Source organism: Palaemon carinicauda, chromosome 4 (assembly GCF_036898095.1).
Source record: "Palaemon carinicauda isolate YSFRI2023 chromosome 4, ASM3689809v2, whole genome shotgun sequence".
Classification (NCBI taxonomy): domain Eukaryota; kingdom Metazoa; phylum Arthropoda; class Malacostraca; order Decapoda; family Palaemonidae; genus Palaemon; species Palaemon carinicauda.
The window spans coordinates 75,370,755-75,391,820 of NC_090728.1; the positions used below are offsets into that span (position 1 = coordinate 75,370,755).

Genomic DNA, 21,066 nt, shown 5'->3' on the forward strand with positions numbered 1-21,066 from the left:
AACCTCTTTAATATGTCTTCTTTAACAATTTCAAATGATACATTAATTTTTTTTACTGTTGTTGTTGCATTTGCAGGAGTCTAAAAGTACTTAAAAATATTTCAGACATGAATGTAATTATAATCTCTTTATTTACACTAGTATATAGAAAAATATCAATTAATAACGTGTCAAGTTTAGAGAAGCATTAAGTCTCTATCGACTTAATAATTCCTTGAGGTGGAATTAGGCAGTTGGCTGAGGCATCTGGCTTCTTCCGACTCGGTTTCATTGATAGGAATTTAAGAAGAGGCAACAAATGGAGAAAGTCCAACTGTGGGAGTGATTTTAGTTGATACTTCATATCCAGGGCAATCCCTCAATTTCACCACTATGTCTGCACACGACCAAATGCGAGCGATGTTGGACCAATTGATGGGAACAGCCAGAAATGGTGAGAATCCAGATAATAACTGTTTGTTTTGTCATTTTTTTCGCAGGCAAACAGTCATAGCCTACGGTAGGAAAAGGCTGTGCGCTCTCTCACTTAAAGTACGGCGATGGACGGTTGTGGAATCATTTGCATTTTACAGTAGCCAACACCTGCAGGATTGTTTAATTTTTTCTACTTTCATCACCATGGTACTGACTGTTTGCTGATGGCTAGGAATGATTTTGTAGCCTATTTTTTTCATGTGAAAATAGGTGTGAGAGTAGTTGAAACCATTCTGTGGGACGATTCACCTTAATGTACGGCAGCATTCGTCCGGAATTTGTTCACACCATAGTCTAGTCTAGTAAGCTAATATTCGGGATACGCCTTATTGGAGTTTACTGAAGACAAAGTAGTCTGTAGTCTGTAAATGTTACTATTACTTAAATGACAGTTTTCGCTATCTTCTATAATAAGAAAAGGCCTGGGGCATTTTGTACTAGGTTGGGTATGGTACATCAAATAACCAGTTTAATATTCGAGGTATGGTAGGGCAAGTTAGGTTAAGATGTTTTTACTGATTTTGGAGCATTTGCATATCAGCGGCCACTTCCTCCCGCATTCTTAAAAAATGAATACCAACTAACCTAAATTTCCCCTCCCTAACCTAACCGTCTACAAGCCGTGTCTTTCCCTACTTAACCCCCATTCCACCCCCTTACACTGCCGTATTCATAGTCAGCCACCATCTTACATACATGTGACCACTATCATACGTACACCCCCTTATTTTGTTTTGGTAAAGTTTTACTGTATTACAGATTCTCATTTTAAACAGAAAATATATTTTTCCTGTAGTAAATAACGTTATTTGACCTTTCATTTCAACCACAAACAAAACAATCAGTTCAACTAAGTAGTAGAACTGGTTTCTGTTATTACGACTGAAATGAAGGTGAAAACTGGTTAAATCACATTATTTTCTACAGGAAAACATATATTTTTTGTTAATGTTTTAATATAAGGTCTCTTGTTATATATTTTTTGTTGGAAATATTTAAATGTAATGACTTGTTCAATTTCCGTGTCACTTCACTCGTCAAGAACGTATGTACTGCAAACGCTTACATTAGTAATGTTACACATTACCAATGTAACACTGCCATTGCTGACGTTAGCAATGCTACGTTAATACAGTATTAGCATGTGTATTTTAAAGCATTTTTCCATATACCCTTTACACAATATATAAAAAGGTACAAAAGGGTACAGAACCTAACAAACCCACCTAACCTAACCTAGAAGTTCCCAGGTCACAACCCCTAGCCGGGGCAAGCCCCCGGACCTCCTTCCCAGGTCACAACCCCTATCCAAAATTAAAGAAATTAATGACTTACCGGTACTTCTATGACCGCGACGACAAAACTTGTGGGTCACCGGGGTGTTGTGACTGCGAGTCTCTGACGTCTTTACTTCTTTGTCTTAGTTTAGTACTGCACTTGGAACACTGTAAACGTTAGGCTATTACTTTACGAGATTTAAGAAAATTATCAACATTGGATTTCACCGAAATACTTTCAAGTATGGATTACTGCAGTCGTTACAAGTTTCTAAAACTTCCATCATAAAATACGCAAGAAGACGTCACTTGAACTATCAAAGACCTGCCTTGGACAAAAGATTCTACGGAAAAGGGTTTGTTGGAAGGTGGGGGTTGGGAAATATTAACCCCCTCTGCAAACTTTCCATATGTATGGGTTCGTGATTGGTTAATGGAAAAGCAATGGAGTCTAGAGAGTAAACATGAATGAACCAGAATGGGAAACTTGTCCAGAGCAAGTATTTATGTGAAATTGGGCCTCACAAGGTAATAACAAAATGTATAAAAGTAATATAGTAAGATAAAATGGAGTGTATGATAAATGTTTAATGGGAATATCAAATGAGGTGATTTTATAAGGTATCGGATAATAAAACTAGTAATACTGGGGTCAAACGTAATATGTATACGAGGGTACAGTATTAAATAAAAGGGATGGTATATTTGTACTGGATCAAGTCATATACCTGAATAAAGCGGGCGAAGTCAAATAGTTAAATTTGACGGCTAGAGAAGAAGAAATCTTATTGGTGGAGGAGGAGTCTATGCGCAGGCAGGAGGGGTTTTTGCGAGAAGGCCGAAACCTGCTATGTACCAATGAACAAACGAGACCGACTACAACCGACAAGTAGAATGACAAAAAATAAATGAAAAACATTGCCAATGTTAGCATGTTATGCTAACATTGCCAATGTTAGATTGCACAGCTCAATATTACCGTATTTTTTCATGAGACATAGCCTTTGCAACGGCACCTCCAAAGTTTATCATCTTATACTGTTTTGTCTTTTCCTGTTTATTATACATCCAAGAAGGTAATGTATAGAGAAGAAAAGGCTTGTTTTACCATTATGTACCGTTTCCCCAGTATGTTTAACCCCACCCAAAACCCTGAGTTCCCACTGGGGGTCCCCCATTATCTTAGGATATAGATATATATATATATATATATATATATTTCTGAAACTATTAATTTGCGACGGAAACGAGTGTCATTTTCGAAGAGCGGAGTTTTTTCTATAGAAAAAAGTAGTTTTTTTCCTAGGTTACATTGCCCTGTAATACAGTACAATATCTTTTTTTAACTGACTCCACTTCCTACAAAGGCTCTTGAGCCTAGTACCCAGCAGGGCCTACAACATTTGTTTTTCGCATACATATTTAAGGGCGTATACTTAGATTTCTAGCCCAATACATGAAATATATTTTTCCTACTCATTATCTAGTATTTTACCCATTTCTTACTGTGAGAATGTAGGGGTAAACCACCTGTACATTATTTACTAACAATTATGGGGATCCTAGGGGAGCAAAAATCATTTGATGTTTGTGATATAAAATACTGTATAGGTAATTATGATAATTTAAATAGTGACCCACAGGGGATGTGTACACAGTACATCACTTTCTGCTTGCCAAGAATGAGTGATTGCAGAAATAGTAATGGTCAGAAAAGCATAATAAACACAAAGTAATGAGTTAGAAATTTATGTGGTTCATTTAAGTGCCGTGAAAATTAAGTATTAAATATGGTATTGTTATTGTAAAACACTTGGCAAGATTTACCAATAAAAAAAATTTGGATGTTATATAGAAACTTTTTTTTTCGAAAAGGACCTTTAATTCCCTCTCAATTAATTAGTAAGATATACCTTAATATATCCTACGGTAATGGCTGACACCCAGTGGGAAGCAGGAGTTTTGGATGGGCAAAATTCACTTGCGAATCAACTAATAATGATAACTCACCTTTTCTTCTCTATGCCGTGAAAGTCAAGTATTATGTATGGTATTATTCTTGTAAAACACGGGGCAAGCTTTACTAATAAAAAAAAAAATTTGGGTATTCATAGAAACACTCCAGTTTTTTAAAAAATAACCTTTAATTCACTCGTAATTAAATAGTTAACAAGGTATACCCTAATATTACGGTAATGGCTGACACCCAATGGGAACCAGGGATTTTGGGTGGGGAAAATTTACTTGTTAATCGATTAATAATGATAAAACTCGCCTTTTCTTCTCTATACATTATTCTCTGGGACGCATAATAAGCCCATAAAAAATTGCACAAAATATGGGGTATCCCAGGTGAAACTACAGAAGCATGACGCACTCGATATTAAAAAGAAATAAAAAAATACATTCACCTACATTGAAAGAGGATGTGGAAAGCTATATAAAAAAGTATAGTTTTCATATGAGAGACTGAACGAGGTTGATATGTTTTTACCTTGAATTTTTTCTAAGTCGGGAGAGGCGTTTCCTTTACGGCAATGTTTACTTTTAATGCGCACTTTAACTCTTATGCAAGCACAGTCAATTCCAATTGCAGTTTATTGGCCAAGAGCGGTGACATCGTTGTATTATTTATGTGGAATATGGTTTCGACAGAGCTGGAAGGTAGCCATTAGATTTAAAGTGCAAGGTGGCACCCCTACCTAACCACTAACAGTGGGTAGGTAAGGCGTTGGTTCATTGAACCACGTCACTTTTTGCTTATGGCTGGTGGAGCGCAAAAGTGTCTGCTCTCTCCCTTGAAGGCTTACCCATTCATAAATGTTGCTTTACGCTCATTCTTTTCTTTACAGATATGACTTGCGTTTTTATTACACGGTGACCATCACCTGATGCCCCATTGCAGAGTAATGTGGCAGTTTTCAGATATCGATGTTTGTCCCCGCTAGTTGTCGGAAGGATTTCTCTGCGCTGACTATTCTTCTTGTTGGTAACCATTCCCGTCTGCGGGTTGAGGTTTTTCTTTCTCCATGGAGGGGAGGAATTTTTTAATTTGTTTAGCGCTTACAGATAATATCGGGGTGCGAAGTCAGTGGCTGTAGCTGCTGCTGACATCTTCGCTGTTCACGAGGTCTACCTCCCGTTCGCCCTTCCATCGACTCCTCCCAATGACGAGTCTTTCACCTTTTGCTGATCTCGTCATCTCCCAACGATACGCGATTTTTCTCTCTCCCCACAGGCAATGTTTCAGCCTGCATATGCAACTTCCGCCTGTTGAGGATTCCGAGACTACGGATGATCGTCAACCCACAGCGTGCTCGCCAATCGCCAGATCGACGGACTATTTTCTCCTTAACAATCGCAGGGGCAAGACTCATCTCCTTGTCTTCCTGGTCAGTCAGGATGTCATTTGCAACAAAAAAGATCAGAATTTATTCTGTTCAATGGTTGTAAGGGCGATTTTTATCACCTCGCCTTCCTGGTGGGTTAGGATGTTGTTCGCGACAATCCAATGATGAGTTCAGAATTTATTCTGTTCAACGATCGCTGGGGAAAGACTCATCACCTCGTCTTCGTGGTCGGTCAATATGTTGTTCGCGACAATCTGATGTTAGATACCCGTCAGGGCGTCTTTGTGACGATCATTGATCGCCACAGAGATCGTAGGTTATCACGATCTCGACGTTCTTCTTAAAGACACACCTGTTTGGTTTCCCCTTCGGGGGATTACACTCGATCAATATCTAAAGCTCAAGATCAAGACTTATAAGTTCACAATATAGATGCTCATGATAACGGGCACAAGCCAGATACTAAACCAGGAGGTGATGCTCATGATTATGAAATAAATGCTCATGAGCTACACGCTCATGATCAAAAGCTACACGCTCATGATCAAAAGCTACACGTTCACAAGCTACATGGTCATGAAATACATGCTCATGGTCACGATCTAGACACGCACAAGCTCTAGACTTTTTCTCGATCACGAGCTAGACACTCAAAATCATGAGCACGAGCAATACACTCGGGCTTTTGTGCAAATCGCACATGCTTTTGTGCGAGATGCTTAAGCTTTCGTGCGAGACGCTCATGCTCACGAGTGAGACTCTTGCAGGACACTGGTGCTCTTGTGCCAGACACTCATACTTCTGTGCGAGGTGCTCGGACTCATGAGCAAGAAGCTCTTGTGCGAGACACTCATACTTCTGTGCGAGGTGCTCGGACTCATGAGCAAGAAGCTCTTGTGTGAGACAATCATGATCACGATGTCAGGCTCCTTAATACAGGAGAGCCCACACACTTTCATGTTCAGACAGGTATGTTGTCATGTATTGACCTATCAATCGCAAGCTCTAACTGCCTTCTCGACTTCGATTGGAGGACATTAGATGATTGGCATACTAGTGATCATGCACCAATCACTATTAATAGCAACAATGGTCCACCTTTACAGAGATTGCCACGATGGAATCTTGATAAGGTGGACTGGGATAGATTTCGTGAGCTAAGCAAAATTGAAGGGAATGCAGAACAGTTTGAAAATATTGATGATGCCATAGACTTACTGAATGGAACCCTTCATACAGCAGGAGTTAATTCAATTCCCCAAAACAACAGGTTATTCAAATGACGACCAGTCCCCTGGTGGTCTTCAGAACTAACTGTTCTGCACAGAGGCCACAAGAAGGACTTTTAACTCGATTGCATAGGCGCCATACTGAGGATAATTTGATTATATACAAAAAATGTAGAGCGCAGTTCCGTCGTGCCATAAAAGAAGCTAGGCGCCAGTCTTGGTTATCTTTTGTTTCCTCCATTAACAGTAGAACAAAAAAAGATAGCTGGCAAATTCACCCCCAACCCACCACCTGTGTTAAAAGTGAATGATCAGTATGTGACTACCAACCGAGGTTAGCAAAGCCCTGGCTGATCATTCCTCAAAAGCATCTTGCAAGTATGAAGCAGCCCCTGATCACCAATATAGAAGCATTGAAGTAAAGACAAATTTTGAATTTTGCAACGGGAAGGGAAGAGACATACAATTCTCTTTTTACTGAAAGAGAATTTGATTCTACATTTACTACATGTAATGATACAGCCCCTGGACCTGATGGAATTCAATATGCAATGATTAAACATGTACCTTTTAATACAAAGTCATTTATTTTAAGAAGCATTATTAACAGAATATGGCATGATCATAGTTATCCAAGTGTTTGGGAACTAGCCATTATTTTAGCCTTTTCAAAACCCGGTAAGGATAAGTTTTTAGCAGCAGACTATCGACCAATTGCATTGACATCTTGCTTATGTAAGATCATGAAGAAGATAGTCAATGCAAGACTGATTTGGTACCTGGAAAAGAAGGGTATTTCATCACCTATCCAGGGTGGATTTAGAAAAATGCACTCGACTAATGTGTTGATACAACTTGTCCTATTTGTGAAGCCTTTACTTAGAAACAGCACCATGTAACAGTCTTTTTTGATCATGAAAAGGCATATGATACTGCATGGAGATATGGTATACTTGACACCATCATAATTTGGGATTATGAGGAGAGCTATCAATGTTCATTCAATCATTCATTTCACAGAAGTGAAGCAAGGTTTTTAGGCTTGAGATTTGATTGTAGATTGACATGGGTTCCTCACTTAAAATCATTAAAAGCAAAATGTCTTGATGCCTTGAAGCTTTTAAAAGTTTACATCATGTAGGACAGACTGCAAAACTATTTTAAAGTTGTATAAGGCCTTAATCTTTTCAAAAATTATTTATGGATGTAAGATGTATTCCTCAGCCACCCCAAGTCGACTAAAGATTTTAGATTCTATATACCATACTGGTATCAGGTTTAGAACTTCGCCTATTCCAAGCCTCCTTGTTGATGCTGGAGAATTACCTTTAGACCTTTACTGAAAGTCTTCTATTATTCGGTATTGGTTTAGGCTACAAAGTTTTCCTAATTCTTTAGCCTCTCAGACTGCAAGCTTTATAAAGCCCTCAAAATACTTTGAGATGCGCCCAAAATCCCCTCAACCTTATGGTTTTCAGGTGAAACAACTGATAGACACTGTTGATACAGTTAGAAGTAAGGTGCTTCCATTTAAGGTATCATCAATGCCTCCATGGAAATTACCAGAGGTATCTTTTCGTAAATATTTTATTGGAATTAAAAAGAATATGACTGACATAGCAGCCAGGTCTCTTTTTATGGAACATGATGTAGAACATAAGGAATTGGCTTTTATATATACTGATGACTCCAAATCCGATGCTGGTGTTGGATTTGGAGTATACAGTAATGGTTTTAATTGTAGAGGTGCACTTCCTCTAACAGCTTCCATATTTACGGCTGAACTATACGGCATACTAACTGTTATCGAGAAAATAGTTTTACAAGACGAGGGCAATTTTACCATTTTTAGTGATGCAAGAAGTGTCCTACAAGCTTTAGAAGTTTTTAATTCTATTAACACTTTAGTTTTAAAGATTTTAGTGGCTGTTAATTATTGATATGAAAGGTATGGCAGTTCGATTTTGTTGGGTTCCGGTACATGTAGGTGTGTCTGGAAATCAGAAGGCAGATTCACTGGCCAAGAATGCTGCAGCTGAGTTGCTACCAAGAAAATATCCCATTTCCAGTAATGATTTTTTACCTACAATTAAGAATTTTATTAATAATTGGCAACGGTATTGGGATGGTATATTTGATAATAAGATGAGAGACATAAGTAATGTTATATCTCCTTGGAGGTATAACAGGATGCCCCGAAAGTGGGAGACTACTTTGTCATCTCCGCATTGGTCACACTCGGCTGAGACATGTTTTTGCTGGCTGGCCAACATTAACTATAATGCGACAAGTGTTTGGTACCCTTGACAGTGAAGCATTTGTTGACCGAATGCCCCACATACAGTAATGAAAGAAATAGATATCTGTTTGAGGCTCAAGGTGAGGATGGCAGGTTCATCCTTGCCAAGGTTCTTGGAGATGATGTGTCATACCATGCTAGTGGTATTTTTAGGTTTATTTCAGAAGCAGGTCTTCTGAAAGATATTTAACTTTAAAAATGACACCTTTGCTTTTATGGTTTTTAAGTGAATATTCTCTTTTTTTTTTGTAGAATAAATGAAATTAGTGTTAATGATCTTAGATGTCAGGATGTCTGAAAACCTCAAATCAATCAATTTATCCAAGAGGTTGCGGACGGGTTCCCAGGCTTCTACAGTCAAATTTTAATGGTGAAAAAGGCAACTGGAGGCTGAAGACAGTCATTGAGCTCTTCCCTCTGAACCATTTGTGCAACAGACTCAGTTCAGAATAGAGACTGTAAACACGGCTATTCAAGCGGTTCACCGAAGGGACTTTATGTGCACACTGGATCTGAAAACTCATACTTCCAGATCCCAATCCATCCGTCTTCAAGGAAGTATCTAAGATTCATACATGAGAAAAAGAGATACCAGTTCAAGGTTCTACGTTTCGGTCCCGTGACAGCTCCTCAGGTATTCACCAGTGTTCGCCCTAGTGTCATCTTGGGCTCACAGCAACGGCATCCGTCTTCTCAAATATTTGGACGACTGGCTGATTCTAGCAGACTCAGAGACGACTCCTCTTCGTCACGGAGACATGCTTCTTGAGTTTTGTCAGGGTCTGGGAATCCTGATAAATCATAAGTCATTACTGCAAACTTCACAAAGGCTGGTATACCTCGGTATGATAATAGACACTGTCCAAGAGACAGTCTTCCCATCAGACGAAAGAGAACGCTGACTGAGCTAAGTGGCTGCGCCCTTCCTCAGAAAAGAAGTCCTTCATCCTCTCGTTGGTTATGTCTGTTGGGCCATCTAACCTCTCTTATCCGTCTTGTTCCAAACTGCCGCCTCTGGATAAGATTCTTGCAATGGCAGCTGAAGTCCGAGTAAACACTCCGATCCACCTGACACGCGAGTTCCTATAACACTATCAGGTGATGGATTTGAATTGGTTTATGGCAGACGAAAACCTTCGACAGCGCCAGAATCTTCTCGTTCCCCTTCCGGATTTTATGCTTCACAGATGCTTAAAAAGAAGGGTAGGGGCTCACCTGCTGCACCATATGATCTGTGGCCTTTGGTCAGAGTCGGAAATGTTTCAGCACATAAATCTAATAGAGATGAGAGCGTCTTACCTAACTCTTCATCATTTCCAACAGTTGGTGGCAGGTCACTCTGTGGTGTTGATGAGCGACAACACCTCAGTAGTGGCTTACGTAAACAAACAGGGTGGAACTTTTTCGCAGCCTCTATGGCATCTTGCAGTGAAGATCCTCAGATGGTCAGAAGATCATTCGATGTCCCTATCAGCTTGCTTCATTCCGGGGAAGAGGAATGTGCTCGCGGACAATGCGAGTAGAGCGATTCAAATATTAGGCTCCGAATGGTCTTTGAATCGTCAGATAGCCAACAAAGTCCTGACTTTGTGGGGGTTCCCTGACTGTAGATCTGTTCGCAACATCTCTGAACAGCAAACTTCCGCTGTACTGTTCTCAAGTCCCGGACCCTCAGTCTCTATGGCAAGATGCATTTCAACAACGGTGGGACAACATTGACGTGTACGCCTTTCCCCCGTTTTGTCTGATGAGAAGACTGCTCAACATGATCTGATGGTGACCCTTGTAGCTCCGCTATGGCATCAAGCAGTGTGATTTCCAGACCTCCTGCAACTCTTAGTAGACCTACCCCGAGAGTTTCATCCTCGACCAGATCTACTCAAACAACAACACGCGAACATTTTCCACAGGATCGTACAGTCGTTTCGACTTTACGCGTGGAGATTAGCCAGCGTCTCCTCTATCAAAAGGGCTTTTCATGACATGGTGCAGAGAGAATGTCCGGTTACTTGCGTAAGTCCTCAGCCTCATTCTATCAGGAAAAATGGAGAGTATTCTGTTGTTGGTGTTGTGGAAGGAATATCTCTGCTTGATGCCATTATTCTAGTAATAGCCGAGTTCGTTGTATACCTTCAGGAGGAAAAGCTTTTTCGGTCTCAGCGGTGAAAGGCTATTGCTCAGCCTTAAGCCTCGCTTTTAGGCTGAAAGGAGTTGACATTTCCTTTTCGTTGGAGCTTTCTTTACTTTTACAGAGTTATGAGATTACTTGCCCTCAGCAGAGAGTAGCCCTCCACCTTGGAATGGGGTTCGCATCCTGAGATCCTTGAAAGAACCCCTCTATGAACCATTACACCATGAAACTGACCGAAACCTCACTTTGAAGATGATGTTCATGCTTGCTTTAGCCTCGGCAATGAGTCGGTCAACTTCATGGCCTCTCGTATGACATTGCCCATTCAAGGGGATGGAGGGAAGTGACACTCAGCTCTGTCCCCGAGTTCATTGCTAAGACTCAAAATCTGGGGGCACTGGACTATAGATTCGGGCCCTTTCACATCGCGAGTCTTCGTTCTGTAATCAATGACCCAGATCACTTGTTATTATGACCAGGATTTTGAGATAATCAATCTTAAACGCACTGCAGCAACAGGGCCCCGACTAACACCTCTGTTTGTTAGCTCAGGAAGAGTAAAGAGGAGAATCACTAAGAATACGGTTTTCTTCTGGATCCGCCAAATGATAGAAAGAGCCTTGGCTCTCGATCATCCTCTGGCTCGCCACCCTAGAACCCATCAGCACTTCCCTGGCATTCAAACGCAACTTCTCCATGTTGCAATTACTTCAAAATGGGCGTGTGGAAGAGACAGACCACTTTCACAGCCCATCACCTATAAGACGTGACTCACAGGAGACTTGATATGTTCTTTATCGGTCCTGTGGTGACAGACTGCAAGACTTTTAAATTATTCAAGGCCTTAATTTTTTCAAAATTTAGTTATGGGTGTGAAATGTACTCCTCAGCCACCCCAAACCGATTAAAAGTTTTATATTCTATACACCATGCTGGTATTAGATTGTCCGCAGGAGCCTTTAGAACTTCGCCTATCCCAAGCCTCCTTGTTGATGCTGGAGAGTTACCTTTAAACCTTTACCAAACGTCTTCCATTGTTCAGTATTGGTTTAGGTTGCAAAGACTCCCTGAATCTTTAGCTTGTCAGACAGCAAACCTTTTAAATCATTATATATATTTTGAGTTGCACCCAAAATCCCCTCAACCTTATGGTTTCAGGGTAAAGACATTATTTTACAGTCTAGATATAGGTAGAAGTAAAGTGCTCCCATGTAGGATATCAACACCTCCATGGAAGTTACCGGATATATCTTCGTAGAAATTTTATTCTTATAAAAAGTACATGACTGACTTAGAAGCCAGGATGGTCTTTATGGAACATGTTGAAAAAACACAGGTAATCAACTTTTATATATACTGATGGCTCCAAATCTGACGCTGGCGTTGGATTTGGAGTATATAGTAATGCTTTTAATTGTAGAGGTGCACTTCCTCTAGCATCCTCTATATTTACTGGATAACTATATGGCATAATAATAGCTATTGAGAAAATAGCATTAAAAGACGAGGGCAATTTTACCATTTTTAGCGAATGAAGAAGTGTCCTACAAGCTTTAGAAGTTTTTAATTCCAATAATCCTTTAGTTTTGAAGATTTTAGGGTGGATTTTAATTATTGGCATGATGATGAACCGGCTTGCCATCCTGGGACCTCGACATCCCCTAACCCTCAACCCTTTGTTTCTCCCCACAGGTTTGCAATTTATTGTAGTGGATCATCTGCACTACAAGCATGCCAAAATCTTCAAATTGCAATAAATGCTGCTTCCGCATGGGCAAATTCTCGTGGATTCATGTTTTCTCCTCAGAAGACCAAAGCCATTCGCTTTACTCGTACTCGTAAACGGGAAGAGATCCCCGCCCTTTTCTTAAATGATTGTATTTTGCCATATGAGGATAGTGTCAAGTTTCTTGGAGTCATTTTCGACAAGAAAATGACATTTGGTCCCCATATAAATGACCTATCTATCAGGGTTAAGAAGTCACAGAACATTCTGAAAGTGATATCGCATTTTGATTGGGGTGCTGATAGAACAACTTTGCTTAGAATTTATACATCTTTGTGTCTGAGCAAGTTAGACTATGCATGCCAAATATATGGGTCATCTACAAAGACTTTACTTGGAAAACTTGATATTGTTCACAATGCTGGGCTTCGCATCTGCACAGGTGCTTACAGAACATCTCCCATTGACAGTCTCTATGTTGATTCTGGCATACCTCCCCTTTCCATTCGCAGAGAGGAGTTGAGTTTGAGGTTTTTAGCTAAGTCCGTTGCTGTGAGAAACAATCCTAACTGTAAATATGTTAGGGCGCCTTTAGATCGGGCTCCTAACAGATCTAGAGTGCCTAAGCCTTTGGAAGTACAGCTGAAAAATGATGCTAGAGAAGTAGGCTTGTTAACAGCACAGATAGCAGAGGTAGGATATCCCAAGTCTCCTCCTTGGTGTAATCCACCTGTTAAAGTATGTTTTACGGCAGGAGGGAAAAATACCTTACCTAGTAGGGTAATGAAAAGTGAGTTTTTAAATCATGCTGCTCAACATCATGGGAAACATGTTTTTACAGATGGCTCCAAATCGGCTGCAGGAGTTGGAAGTGCAGCTGTGGTGGGGGATATTGTTATTAGAAGGAAACTCCCCTCCTCTTGTTCAATTTTTACTGCTGAGCTGTACGCAATAATTCTCGCAGTCCAACATATTTTTAAAAATGGCAACCAAAATAGTTTTTATACAATTTTTACGGATTCCAATAGTGTTTTACTCTCATTAAAACAAATTATGCCAGGCCATCATCTAGTACAAGAGGTGCAGGACTGGTTAGTACTTCTGCAGTCTAGGAAGTGTATCAGTGTTCACTTCTGTTGGGTCCCTGCCCATGTTAGGGTGGATGGGAATGAACAAGTAGATAAGGCAGCAAAGGAAGCTTCAGGGCTAAGTAATCCATCCCCCTTGAGTATTCCTTATAAAGATCTTAAAAGTGAGTTGTTCCGTAACCGAAATACAAACCACGCTATTTACAAAGGGTTATTACTTTTAGCGTAGCTGAAATGGCGAGCCATTAGAATTTAACGAGGGTGTATTACCCCCGCGCTAGTTAGCGGGGGGGTAGGGGAGTGGTAGCTAGCTACCCCTCCTCCCCCTCACACACAGGTGAATACTCACTTTCACTTTTGGCTCGGACTGTGACAGACGTCTCTGTCTTGGTCCTCGCTTGGCAGCCATTGTCTGTTTTGTCTTTACTTAATCGCTTACTTTTCTTTTACTCAATATATATGTAAACATGTTTTCATGTTTGTATATATATTTGAGTATAGAAATAAGTAAGTTTCCTTTTCAGATGTGTGTGTGTAGTGTACGATATCTACGTGGAGGCCTCGGCAGTTAGGCCACCACGGCCTAATTTTATGGGTTGCGATCGAGTTTGACTTCGGTCTTTCTCTCTCTCTCTCTCTCTCTTGAGGTCGTTCACCCTTTTACTATGTTTTACTACGCCCTTGTAGCTTCCTTCCCGTGTGGGTGGGGTTGCTACGCCGTACATTTTGTCTCAATTAGTTTATGAATCTAATTGTAGTTGTTAATTTTTCAGCTTGTAGAACGATTCCTTTCGAGGTTTTCGTTTTTTTCTTTAGTGTTCATTCATTTTTAAATTACATAATTACATAGTTACATAATTATAATTGTTATAATTCTGTTTTGGTTACAGCTCTCCTTCCGCGAGTGTAAGTGGTTGTGAGGGCACGTGCCTGTTGTGTAATTCTTGTTCCTTTTCCTCGGGATTCCTCTTCGGAGCCTTCCCGGGGGAATGAATGTGTACTAATATTATTTGTTTTATTTTTTTACAGTTACCGATCTAGTTCGTTTCTGTAATATAGCAACGGTGTGAGCTGTCTGGTTGAGTCCTGGGGATTCGGCTGTTGCTGCCTCCCCCCTTGTATTGTCGTCAGGGGCGTGTCTCCTTCTACTGGTAGTACTCCCGTGTCGACGGACAGCTCTCCAGTTCATTTTAGAACAGTCAGGAGGCTTGCCTCCTTGGGCGGATAACTTTCCTTCCGAGGGAAGTTTTTTCCTGTCCAGGCTTGAGCTTTTCCTCTTTTGGGGGGTTCTTCTCTTGCCTTTTTTTCGTGCGACTATGCTCTTGGTGCTGAGCGGTCGCACCTGCAGTTTCGCTCAAGGGGCTGGGCAACTGCAGGAGCTCCTCTTCGGAGGATTGCCCCTTTTAGGTCACTGGCTGACCAGTCTCTTCCACGAAGTGTTTCTCTTTCGTTCGCGAGAGAGTACACTCATAGAGACTCCTCTTCGGAGGTTTCTTCTGTTGCTGTTGCTGTTGGCCTCCCTCGCCGTAAGGCCCTCCGTCCGCCTCGTCGTAAGGGCCTCTCATCTCCCTATAAGGGTGCTTGAGGCGCCTTTTTGAATCTCCGTTTGCAGCCTACAACTTCTTTTTCTCGATCTTCCATCTTGGTGCAGATGGACAGCAGTCTAATCTCGTCTTCCGACGGGCAACGGTCTTCCCGACGGACAACGGTCTTCCCGACGGACAGCGGTCTTCCGACGGACATCAGTCTCCCGGCGGACAACGATCCCTTCGGGGCAAAGGGTTGCCCCCACGGGGGTTCTTCCCTTGCTTGTCAGGGTTTCCCTGCGCGCCCTTCTGTTCGTCAGCGCTTTCAAGATGATCTTCCCTGCGGTTCCTGTTACGTGCCCTGTGCGCCCACGTTCGCCCTCGCGATCTAGAACTTCGGTTCAGGTCGGGGTCAAGGACTCTTCTTTGCGCAGGCTTCCACGCGTAGCCTTCTGCTCGTCAGCGATCATCAGCTCGTCAGCGATCATCAGCTCGTCAGCGATCATCAGCTCGCCAGCGATCGTCAGCTCGTCAGCGATCATCAGCTCGCCAGCGATCTCCGGATCGCCCACGTGTGTTACAGCTGGCACGCCAACGTTCTCCAACACTTCTGAAGGAACATGGTTCGCCAGCTACTAGCTCAACTGCGGATGCTGATCGCCATCGCGCGACCCTCAACTGCGGATGCTGATCGCCATCGCGCGACCCTCAACTGCGGATGCTGATCGCCATCGCGCGACCCTCAACTGCGGATGCTGATCGCCATCGCGCGACCCTCAACTGCGGATGCTGATCGCCATCGCGCGACCCTCAACTGCGGATGCTGATCGCCATCGCGCGACCCTCAACTGCGGATGCTGATCGCCATCGCGCGACCCTCAACTGCGGATGCTGATCGCCATCGCGCGACCCTCAACTGCGGATGCTGATCGCCATCGCGCGACCCTCAACTGCGGATGCTGATCGCCATCGCGCGACCCTCAACTGCGGATGCTGATCGCCATCGCGCGACCCTCAACTGCGGATGCTGATCGCCATCGCGCGACCCTCAACTGCGGATGCTGATCGCCATCGCGCGACCCTCAACTGCGGATGCTGATCGCCATCGCGCGACCCTCAACTGCGGATGCTGATCGCCATCGCGCGACCCTCAACTGCGGATGCTGATCGCCATCGCGCGACCCTCAACTGCGGATGCTGATCGCCATCGCGCGACCCTCAACTGCGGATGCTGATCGCCATCGCGCGACCCTCAACTGCGGATGCTGATCGCCATCGCGCAACCCTCAACACACGCGATCATTTACCTGCGCATGCTGCTCGCCATCGCACAACCCTGAACGATTGCCCGCTTACGCATGCTGCTCCTCATCGCACAACCCTGAACGATCGCCCTCTTGCGGATGCTGATCACCATCGCACCCTTTCACGCGATCATTCACCTGCGCATGCTGCTCGCCATCGCACAACCCTGAACGATTGCCCGCTTACGCATGCTGCTCCTCATCGCACCACCCTGAACGATCGCCCTCCTGCAGATGCTGATCACCATCGCACCCTTTCACGCGATCATTCACCTGCGCATGCTGCTCGCCATCGCACAACCCTGCACGATTGCCCGCTTACGCATGCTGCTCCTCATCGCACAACCCTGAACGCTCGCCCTCTTGCGGATGCTGATCACCATCGCACCCTATCACGCGATCATTCACCTACACATGCTGCTCGCCATCGCTTACCGCCAGCGATCTTCTTCACCTACGCGGCAGCACGATCCCTCGCCGTCACGCCCATTCGCCTGCGCGCCCGCGCGATCGCTCGCCTGCGCGCCCGCCCGATCGCTCGCCTGCGCGCCCGCGCGATCGCTCGCCTGCGCGCCCTCGCGACCGCTCGCCTGCGCGCCCTCGCGACCGCTCGCCTGCGCGCCCGCGCGACCGCTCGCCTGCGCGCCCGCGCGACCACTCGCCTGTGCGCCCGCGCGACCATTCGCCTTTGCGCGACCGTTCGCCCTCGCGCGATCATAGTTCGCGGCGAATTCCACAGCCGGTGGTAGCAGCAGGGACGCGTGCTCCTAGGCGGCACTCGGGATCACCTCCATCCAAGCACAGGTTGGTAGTGCAGGACGAAGACAGGTCAGTACAGCATTCTTCCCACCTTCTTTTCAGGCAGGAACCGTCGTGTCCTCTCCAAAGGATCGCCCGATCCCTTTCACCTTAGCGAGGATTTCGGACTCTGTGTCCTTGGAGCAGCAGACATGGTTTGATCCGCTGGCACGGGCGTTAATGAGGGTTATGAAACCAGCACTCACCGGCCAGGGTAACAAACCAGCGGCTGTCTCTCCTACGCTGAAGAGAAAGAGAGGAGTGGACTTCGTGGTGACTTCCCCCAGGGCGAAGTTGGTTCCCAAGAGGTCGGTCTCGAGGGTCCCCTCTCCTGCACGAGTACTCTCTCCTTCTCCCGCCCTGGAAGGATTTTTGGCGGGGGGGGCTTTCCGTTGAAGATTTCTCCATCGGACAAGGGGTGACTGCTTACCTCTTCCTCTGGGAGCTTACCAGGTTCTTTCCCTCCTCGGTTACGGCCCGAGGTTTGGTTCAAGGAAGCTACAGGAAGATCAAGGGTACTTTCCTCCTCTCGAGCTCAGGCACCTTGGCCTTTCGTCGTTAAGTATCTACTTGCGGACAAGCTCGATGTTGTACCATCTGGACGCACTGACTGAAGGCTTCCTTCGGGTGTCTCATCTGTGGAGGTCAACGACCTCAGACACCCTTCCATCCTTGAGAAGAGTTTTGTCTTTGCCCAAGGACAGAGACTTAAACATCTGCTGTGCGGAGTAAATCGACTTCCGGTTTCACTCCTCCAAGGCGCTTTCTTCCAGACTCTGCAGGGCTCCAGCTCCCTTTTCTTTCAACCACGTCGGCCTAAGTTATCGGCTACGACAACTGGGACAAGGTGTCCAATTGCAGTTTCCTCCTGTCAGGAACAGATGGCACGGGAGACTCCCCCGGGGGGGCATAGTCCTAAAAGGAGTTCACGAACTCTAGGATTGCAGGTTTTTTTTTTCGCTGGGAGGATGCTTAAGGTTACTCATCCGAATGACAGCTTCCCGATGCCCATTCCCGCACAATCTCTGTGAGTAGCCAAGGATATCGCGCCTGCCGTCTCTGTCAGCGAATTCAGTGTCTCTGAACCTCTATGCCATAGCATCAGCAGAGTTGCCCGGTTGGGCAGAATGATCCATACCTTAGGCGAAGGTCTTCCTTAGGATCATCGACGGCTTCACCCCCGGCCCCCTCAGTCGATCCTTTCTTGTAAGGAAGGATCTGAGAGGGGATGTCCATAGTCGACCTCTCAGCCCTGATCAAGTTTGTCGAACAAACTTCGGCCAGCGTAGACCAGCAGAATCGATCAGACTGGTAACGAGGCGACAGGACTCCTTTAACCCTGGATCGGAAGGACGGGTACTTTCAGTTTCCATTCCATCCATCTTCCAGGGTGCTCGTCGAATTCAGCCTAAACTGCAAGTATTCCTGCTTATGATGCAGTGTGGCTATCCCGCCGTGGCATAGCAGGTTTGTTTCCCCAGAGAACTCTCCCTGCCTTCCTCTTGGCCGCTCAGGTGCAGACTTCCGCCTCCTCTGCTGTTTGGAGGGCTGGTCAACTCCGGTAGGCTCGGGTTTCGACCTTCTTCAGCGCCGGGAAAAGCTTCCGAATGCTGACCATGAGTGTGGGCTCATGGTATTTTGCTTGGAGCCTTCTCTTCCTCTGCCTCAACATCTGGAGTATCTGGCCATGATATTGAGTCAACCGCCTTACCACGTTGGAAACCCCGCTTCTCGTCCGTCCAGCGAGGTTAAGCAACGTCGGTACTTGGATGGGTGACCACCTGGGGACGCCAGATTCTGTTACCACATCCTCCGAGCCTTCCTTTCGGTTGACTGTGGCAAGACTGAGGAGAGTCGCAGTACCTGTTCTCAGTCAAGCAGAGTTTTCAGCCCTACCTTGGAACGTTTCCTAGTTCTTCTTTCCTCATTGACCCGTTTATAGTCCGAACGGTCGCCTCAGGATAAGTTCCATGTGGGGCGATCCAAGTTCCGGTGGCTTCAGGCAATGTTTAACCGGACTCCCTGGCCCTATGGGACCAGCGGAACTATTAAACCTGCAATGGGTGTTGACCTATGGAGCCTCTTGATGGTAGTGGATATTCTCGTCCTTTCCCCACATTCTTGATGCGGTTCTCGGACTCGTCAAAGGAAAGGGGGGGGGGGGGCATGTTCCGGTCCAGGCCTATGGTCAAGACCTGAAGGATACCTCTCCATCATTCAGGCAGGCTTAAGGGCCTTAGTCTGGCCCCTCTTCAGATCCTACCGCTCCTGCCAAGTCGCCCCGTTGCGTGTCGACTTCATGCTAACCAGCAGGGGACGCATTTTCACACCTTCACATCTTGCAGTAGAGATACCGGGATGATTGAGATTCTCTCAATTCCACCATCGGCTCTCTCATTCCAGGCAGGGGAATGTTTCTCTCAGACTATCCGAGCAGAGCCTCATAGAGAGAGTGTACCTAAGGGTCTTTGACCTTGGGTAACCAGCAAGTGCTGGTCTGGGGGACCTGATCGCGACAGCTTGGAACCTCAAGCTTCCGCTAGTTTTCCCCCCAGTCTCAGACCCCGAGACTCTGGCAAGATGCATTCCGGTGATGGTGGGACAACTTCGACGCCTGCGTCTTCCCTCCTTTTTGTCTGCGGACAATGGGTCTCAACAAAACCAGGTTGTCTGTCAACCTTTCAATGGGAGAGCTCCACTGGGACTATGCGCAGAACGGTTTCTGGACCCTCTGCTTCCCCTGACGGAACCCCCGGGAGAGCTTCTCCCACGGCGCAGACTACTCAAGCAACCACACTGCGACATCTCTCCCGAACCGGGGCGTCGCTTCGGCTTCATGCCTGGAGACACTACGCTTCCTCCTCTAGAAGAGACAACCCGCTACAGTCGCGGTACGGAGGTCGCGTCATCTGCGATAGTCATCCACAGGGGTCTCCCAGGCAAAGTGAAGAGTCTAAGGGGGTTGGTGCCGTGGGAGATATACCTCTTCCCGTGAGGCCTCTTCTCCAGCAATAACGGTCTTATTGCCTTTCGGCGGGAGGAAACTCCTTTCCGCTCTTGGCAATGAAGCCTGTCGCTCAGCCTTTCCCTGACCTTCAGGCTTAAAGGAATAACTTTTTCCTGCCCGCTGGATCTATCCTCGCTCATGCGAAGCTACGATCGTCCCTGCCCTAGTCGGAGGAAGACCTCCAACTTGGAGCATGGCTTGGACTTTTAGTCCTTTAAGAGATCTTCTCAAGACCCTTTTACGACAGGCCTCGGATTGTATTCCGCCTTGGGTCTTCTGCTCACTCTGGCCACGGCCAGTGTGTAAGCAATCTTCTTGGTCTCTTACTACTCCCCCCCTTTCTAAGGAAGAGGGGAAGGCAACATTCAGGCTCGCTCCTGAGTTGTTGGCTAGACTCAGAATCTGAGGGTCCCGACCCTTCGGTCCGATTCATTCAAGATTTTGAGTCTCCATTCTGTGTCTGATGTCCCAAGACCTTCTCTTTCTTGCCAGTACAGGAATCGAGAGGTTAGCGCTGGGAACAGCTGCAGTTTGGCCTCAGTTGCAGCCGATTTGGGAACACAAGGAGGACATGGGGGGAGAGTCACCAGTATACCTCTTCAGCCCGGACTCAAGGACATTCATCTCGACCTGTCTTCAGACCCTCCCCCGTCACGTCGCCCTACAGCACGATGTTGGATACATCGCAACGTCCCTCGCCTTCGAGTAATACTACTCTGTGACGCAGGTGCTACAAGCTGGAGTCTGGAAGCGTCTGATGACCTTCGCAGCCCGCTTCCTGCAGGGCGTGACCCACAGGAGTCTCGATACGTTTTCTATCGCTCTGTGGTGGCTACACAACAGCTGGTCTAACCTCA

At 45.3% G+C, this 21,066-nt stretch overlaps 1 protein-coding gene across 1 annotated transcript in view; it reads left to right on the plus strand.

Annotated features, from left to right (window-relative positions):
* The first annotated feature begins 239 nt into the window (after positions 1–239).
* The window catches only part of LOC137640016 (putative RNA-binding protein Luc7-like 1), a 98,557-nt gene continuing 77,730 nt past the window's right edge, over positions 240–21,066 (plus strand). The window contains exon 1 of the mRNA XM_068372374.1: positions 240–433. Coding sequence (XP_068228475.1) covers positions 373–433 — 61 coding nt within the window. The 5' untranslated portion in view covers positions 240–372. The remainder of the gene's footprint in view (positions 434–21,066) is intronic.